A 7381-nucleotide genomic window follows, 5' to 3' on the forward strand; every position below is an offset into this window, starting at 1 on the left:
TGATCTTGTGAGCAGCTGCAGCTGTATGCTTTTATTTTTTTATGTCAGGCTGTCGGAGCGCTCCACCTCCTCTGTCTGGTGCTAGTGTGGTGTGAGGCGGACAGTTCACTGCTGGAGCTCAAGGTCCTGATCCAGGGAGCCAACATGAGTCAGTCCCAGACTGAGCTGACTTGATCAAGTCTCTCTCTGCCTCTGGTGAGGATGGGGGTGAAAAATCCTCCACCTCAGACCGTTTAGAGATGTAACTATCTGCGATACTGTGGTCACTCTCCATGTAGCATCAATTATGCTAATGCTAGCTGTCACGTTCTCTCATCCTGGCCACACCTCCGCTCTCTAACCTCCCCCCCTCCCCTACCCACACCACCTCCCCTACCCACTTTGATGCATTTTTCAAATTTCGCCTTGGGGCGGAGTTTATCTTTTCACAGGGGTGGGGGGCAAGATACACTTTAAACAGAGACTTATTTTAAGGTGTTCTGATAAGCTATGTTGAAAAGTCAAATTTATTTTTGATTTATAGTGTTTTCATAACAACTGAAAGAAACACGGTTACTTGATTGTGGTGTAGAATTCAACTGCGTGCCTGGAAAATACATGATACCCTCCCAACGTTTCTTTTTTCAAACATTCTAACAACGTTCTCTCTGTGAGAGTTTCAGTTTCAAATGACAAGGAGTGAGTGACTGTTTGATTGCAGCTGTCTACGAAACATCTTATAGCTCACTTTTTGCTCCCCTGTGAGGGTAGGGTCAAAACGAATGAACTAGTCCAACTATTTTACAAATTGATTTTCAGATTATAAAAAAAAATCTTTGGTTCAGTGCAGCCAGCAGAATGCAGTTTAATACAATCATGTCTTAGATTATAGACTCATCCTTTGGAAAATAAAATTCAGTTCTGTCTACAGTTCTGTCCATCCAAGCATTGAATTTAAACAAGCTGACAATTGGAATGAATTTAATCGTTTTGTTTCTTCATGTGCATCTGAGATGATAAAAAGCAAAAGACAATACTTTTAAAAGAAGCCCCACTTCTTGTGTATTTGTACAGCTGAGGCAATATTTACTCTGTAAAATGAATAACAGATAGAATAACTGTTGGTGGTACAAAATAAAACCTTTGCTGTCTTGTGCATTCTGCCATTTGGACGAATGTTTCCTGATTTGAGCAGAATAAATGTCATTCCCAGCTTCATCCTCTGTCAGAAATTGTGAAACACAAAGTTCACCCTAAAGCGTTGTTCTGCTAAAGCAGAGCTGCTTGTATTCGCTGATTTGCTTTTCATTCTTGAAGGTTTTTTGTGGTAAGATACTAAAAGTAGGTTTTCCTAATACTAAACACTTGCAAATTTAGACATATTTTTAAAAGTTTAAAACCACCCTATTTGCTTGTGCTACAGGGTTATCACCTGCTGTACAGAGCACACTTTTTGCCTATGCTCAGATCATATTTACAGCCTTCTTTGTTGTGTACGTACTTACTTGTGTAATGAGCTCGTTTTGAGAAGCTAGTATTGATTTTTAACTGAAATACTATATTAATCACAGGATCTGAGTGCAGGTGTTGCACAAGCTAATGCGTTTTGCAAGTTTTTACAAATGATGAAGCTTCTGACCTCACATCTAAGGCTTAGTAAAGAAAGTTGGACAACCAAAAAATATGGATTTAGATTTTTTTTTGACTAAACTGTAAACCTTGCAACATGCTAAGATAGTTTAGACTTTTCCTACTAGCTGAAAAATCGAGTAATGGGCATCAAAGTGGAAACCATTTCATGTCATCATGAGTGTCCCTTTGTGTGCCTAAAGATGTGTAGCCACACACTTCTGTGAGCACATTTTATGCGCTCATTATCACAAGTATAACCAAAGAATGTTGCTAACTTTGTTAGCTTTACATTTGTTTAATAGCTTTATCGAAGCTCCGTTAGTTTGTTTTACTTTTCTCCTCAACACTGAGAAGACACTTTTCTTTATGCTTTCATTATTATTTTTACAGTGATGTTCGTTCAAAATACTACCTTAGGTGAACAAACCCGCATAAGAACACTACAACCGTTCACTGCACGTTTCACTTGATTTACTGCAGATTAATTATGTACAATCTAAACACCACCTAAGATAACACTTTAACAGGACTGGGTTTCAGGTATTTACATGGGATATTCATCTTCAGGGAAGTGACCCAAAAACAAAAGACACGAGACACACAAACACAAWAATGTAAAATAAAGTAGTTAGTCTGCCCTCACATAATTAGAAAACCAAGCACAATCCAATGGCTGGGCTGACCAACAAAAGTTAAAAGAAAAAAAACTCTGACAGCATGGTAACAGTGACAGAACTGTAAAAAACACAAAATTACTAAATGCTTACAATATATACTTCAGTCAAACCAATCTCTGAAACAAATTTAAAATACTGCATATGTGTAARGCTAAACAAGCCAACAACTGTGGCAAATCCATCCAGGCATCAACGAGTGTGCTCCTATCTGACAAAATACAATATAAACAAAACATATAGGCCTACCTCTGGCATTGAACTACCCCACGTCCAGGCAATGCCACTTCAACCGTCACTTCACTAAATTTGTGTGGCCTTGTAAAAAAAAAAAAAAAAAACTAAACATCAACATATTCCGAATTGATTTTAAAAATCATTCACTTTAAATAGTCTTCGTCCAAACCTACCACTATCGCACAAACAATGGAACGCATGAGCACAGCAAACACCACCAAGATGGCCACCCACCAGATGCTGGAACTTCAGCAACATCCAGCTTCCCGTTTTTGGAAGCTTAGGCCTGTTACAACGTCACAACTTTGAGAGAAAGAAAACTTAGACGGAATACTGTGAAATTATAGCATAAACTACTCTGAAGTGGTTTTGAACAGAATGATCGAGTTCTAAACAACACAGTCAGGAAACTGTCACATCTTCTGTCTGAAGTAAGCTTGTGAACAGCTGAGTGATGTTTTTTTTTCTTTGTAAGACAGCAAAACTGCATTGGAACTGAACCATGAAAAAGTGCTGGTTTGAAACTCAAAAGTTTCATTATTTTACTACTTCTTTGTTATGTATTTTCCTGACCTGTGTCCATTCATGCATTTTGTCCAGAGCTGCTTGTACAGARATCGGTCAGATGGATTATCCCTTTGGGGAGGGTTTAGTCATCTGTAGATCACTGATGTTCTGTACCTTAAAGTCTGTCTGGAGCTTACAGCTTATGATCTTATTACCAATAGTTAGGCATCCTTCTGCCCTCAGCTGTGTGAGGGCCTGTTGTTGCAATGTGGGTCAGGGCAGCCGTGCAAACCTGTTGACACCATTCCGATTCCATCTGGTAGCATTTGATTAACATTGAGCTTGTGGAATGACCTTAYAGGTGTCATTTTTGGTGAAATAATTTGAAATGGAAATGTTTACTCTAAAGGTTAATTTAGCAGGGGTATTATGGCTTTATTTACACMTTCTGCCATTCCAGGAATCCTGGAGTTCTTCCATCACCAGCTCAAGGATATAATTGAATATGCTGAGCTGAAGACAGACGTCTTCCAGAGTTTAAGGGAGGTGGGAAACGCCATCCTCTTCTGCCTGCTCATTGAGCAAGCTTTGGTAAGACTTKACTGTTCATCAAACCTTATCCTGTTTCTGTCTACCTCAGTCTGTTGTTTTATTTTATTAGCTCCTCTTCTGATTACTCCTATCAGCATGCTTTAGTGATCAGAACAACTAATAAGTAGCTCTAGGTGTTTAAGCTATCAACCTGGGTGAAAGTTTATTCTTGATTTATGGTGTTGACTCACTTGCTAAATCAAATATGGTCCAAAARGCTAGTTATCACTTCAATTGTCCTAAAGGTGTATTTTGTCATCTTTCGTATTCTTTGTTCTCTCTGGATTATAACTCTTATTTTTTGTATTACACGCTGGCAACTACCACAGGTGGTAAGGATTTAGGCTTTGTTCCAAATAACACAGAGACAAAAAAACCTGTTTTATCTCTTGTTGAACTTCTAAGCTTGTCGTATTTTGTGTTTTTCTGCCACATACATTTTTTGTTACCTCCGATCAGCCATGGAAGGAAAAGGACTGAGATGCAATATTGCTTTGAATGTTGGCCACAAAGGCTTGAAGACATTATAAAATTGATATCTTATTGTCCTGGTCTTCCATGGTACCGMCCTGGTCGGTTGTTCTATTTTTCTGATTCTCTTTTAAGTGTGGCTGCTTGCAAAGCCTACATATTACTTTATACTTTTTCTCATTTCTGTGTGTCTGTAAAGGGGTGTTTGTTTGTAGCTCTGGGTTACCTCCATGCGTGTTTGCCTTGCTTTCATCATCGCATGGTTCTCTCTCTCTCTCTCTCTCTCTTCTCAGTCGAGGTTTCACGATGCTGCTTTTCCACATTTAGTTGAATTGCTGCCTCTAATGGTCACATAATAGCTGCTTTGGCACATTGGTTTTATTGTAAACTCATGTAGCTCACATGTGCATGYTATTTTCAGATGTGGGAGATGAGTGCAAACTCGATTTCTTGCTCCTAAACCAGATTTTCCGAGATTTTTGTGCTTGGAGTGTGACGAAATTATAATCCCGTTAACGTTTGCCTGCCATCACAGCTTTCCAAAAAAAAAAAATAAAGGAATTTAGCACACAAAAAAAGAAAGAACCTCGTGGCTGCCTGCATGCTTTATGAGGGTATTTGTGAAGTAGACGGGGAGTTTGTTGCATGTTMAAAGTGGTTTTATCTCTGTGTTTGAACCGTAGTCCCAGGAGGAGGTGTGTGACCTGCTCCATGCCGCCCCCTTCCAGAACATTCTGCCCAGAGTCTACATCAAAGGTAGACAGAACCTCGGATCGCTCTTTCCTTCAGAACTTTGCAGATTTTTGAGGAAACATTTTCTGGTTTAAAAATGGAGGCATTTGTTTAGAGTTTCCGATAGTCTGCGTTTTGTGTGTTGCACAGAGGGAGAGCGTCTGGAGGTGAGGATGAAGAGGCTGGAAGCAAAGTACGCCCCTCTTCACCTCGTGCCTCTGATCGAGAGGTTGGGAACCCCACAAGTGAGTTAAACTCGCTTCTATCTGCAAAAATGCTAACAGGCTTAAWCTGTTGCTTCTTGTTTATGGTGTATTTTGTGAACATTTGCGTAAAATACAAACCTTTTTTTTTGTTTAGAAAAAAAACCTTGCTATTTTTTTTTTGTAGCAAATTGCCATTGCCCGGGAGGGGGACCTGCTGACCAAAGAGCGTCTGTGCTGCGGCCTTTCCATGTTTGAGGTCATTCTAACACGCATCCGCAGCTTCCTGCAYGACGGGGTGTGGCGTGGACCTCCGCCCACTAACGGGGTGATGCACGTTGACGAGTGCATGGAGTTCCACCGCCTGTGGAGCGCCATGCAGTTTGTCTACTGCATTCCTGTAGGAACACACGAGTTCACAGCAGAGTAAGTTAAAAAAACAACAACAAAACTTTCTGTTTCTGCTGACTGAAGCAACTTGTGCTTCGAAATTTCCATGGAGATGTTGCTGAAATATTTCATGATATTTAATGTGAAATTTGATCTTGAAAGCTTAAAAAAAGAAGTGAAGTGTTCTCTCTCGGTACTGGAGATTTTTATTTCTTATAAGTGGATCTGTTTCTTTGAAAACACTTCAAGAAAAAAATGCTAAGAAGTGTTGAAATGTTTTTACTCTCGTGGTTATGTGAAAATGAATCCCATCATTAGACATAAAAAATAACTAAATGCCAAGCTTTGAAGAAATATTRTCCCCTCACTGCCTCTTATGTCAAAGTTTTAAACTAAGATCATTTCTCCATGTTGAAAAATAGCCAAGTTATTGCTGTTGGGGCAAATCTGTGCAATATYTTAGCACTTGGGATGTGTTTTTATGGATGCCTCTCAGCTTTTTCCACACTAAACTTGAATTCAGTATTAGGGGTGTCCTGATACCAGTTCTTCAGTTTGGGTACTTGCCGATATCAAGTACCGATACTGAGTACTTCTTAGTTAGTATTTAAAAATTGCACAATAGTTTCAAAAACACATTTTTATTTGGAARAAGGTGGCTCTCCTTCCTTATATGCCTGCAGTCTCTCTGACTGGATCATATCAAATATATGGCATGATACTTMTATAAGTGTTTTAAACAMGGAACTGACAAARCTTTCACTTAAAACTTAAAATGTAACACATTCAATGGAGTATCAATACTACTACCCCAATATTGATACTGGTATTAATTTTGCCTAAGAGTAGGGTTTGTCAATATCGTCAAGAAAATTAATCACYATTAATTGTACTATTTAGCCGATAACGATAAATATGACGATCCCCTGGACGCCCTCATATCCTAGTCACATGACCAATTTAAATCTCTRTAGTAGGAAAGATTTGCTCTCTGTAAAAATCTGTTCCAAARTGTGTCAAAAGTACAGACTTTAGGCTATACTTCAAGTTTTAAATTGTGTTGATAGACCAAGTAAAACCAGAGTTATGATAAATAAATTACAGAACGTTTTATTAGAAATGTTGGTCATATTTGAAGCGGAGAGGTGCACCGATCAGACTGACCGGGGAAATCTCAAGTCAGTCTGCCTGGTGATATTAATCGGATTAATTGTCAAGTGCCAAAAAATAATCGATTAAGGTTTTTCTGATGATTAATTGCAGCTGATATGATTTTGCCCAACCCTGGTAATGAGGCATTTTTGTATTTGTAAAAATGCCACCACTATTCACTATCTGTATAATCAATTTCAGTTGGTGAAACCCATTGACTCAAACAATGAGAAAACCAAAAAGATATTCTCCAAATCTTCCTTTTTTAAGAAGATGTTCTAACAAACTCCATGACCATCTTTGCTTTCATAAGCACAACAACCTCTCCAAAGATTGTTGAAATAAGTCCAAATTCAGGAATCGTCCTTAAAGATCATCCAGGTTTTCTCATCACCTATTTCACAAGTTAAAACCATTTTTATGTTTTCCAACATCGCTCACCTGTGTCTGTCTAGAAGTTATTCAGTTATAAGTGAGCAGCGCTCACACACACACGGTTGTTCTTCTATCCTTATGGGGACTTTGCATTGACTTTCATTAATTTACCAGGATTTTCTAAAGCCCATCTGACCCTAAATCTAGTCTAAACTTTATTTACCCCATGATGTGGGCCAGGCTTTTGTCCCCATAAGAAACAGCGGGTCCTCACCAGGCTGTGTGTACCGGGGAAATAGTCAAAAATCATCCCCACCAGGCAGCAAAAACAAGTAGACACACATCCTCCCCCCTTCAGTCAGGAACATTGGGCCTCATGCAAGAACCGTTCGTACGCACAGATTTGTTCTTAAGTTGTGCGTACGAGTGATTTAGGAG

The 7381-nt window shown here is 39.0% G+C and overlaps 1 protein-coding gene across 1 annotated transcript in view; it reads left to right on the plus strand.

Annotated features, from left to right (window-relative positions):
- Window positions 1–3489: 3489 nt before the first annotated feature.
- The window catches only part of LOC106529804 (cytoplasmic FMR1-interacting protein 2), a gene marked incomplete at its 5' end in the record, with an annotated part of 8580 nt that continues 4688 nt past the window's right edge, over window positions 3490–7381 (plus strand). The window contains 4 exon segments of the mRNA XM_014025313.1: window positions 3490–3620; window positions 4775–4847; window positions 4974–5068; window positions 5214–5452. Of these exon segments, the coding sequence (XP_013880767.1) occupies window positions 3490–3620; window positions 4775–4847; window positions 4974–5068; window positions 5214–5452 (538 nt within the window).

The sequence above is a fragment of the Austrofundulus limnaeus genome, unplaced genomic scaffold (genome assembly GCF_001266775.1).
Source record: "Austrofundulus limnaeus strain Quisiro unplaced genomic scaffold, Austrofundulus_limnaeus-1.0 Scaffold467, whole genome shotgun sequence".
Classification (NCBI taxonomy): domain Eukaryota; kingdom Metazoa; phylum Chordata; class Actinopteri; order Cyprinodontiformes; family Rivulidae; genus Austrofundulus; species Austrofundulus limnaeus.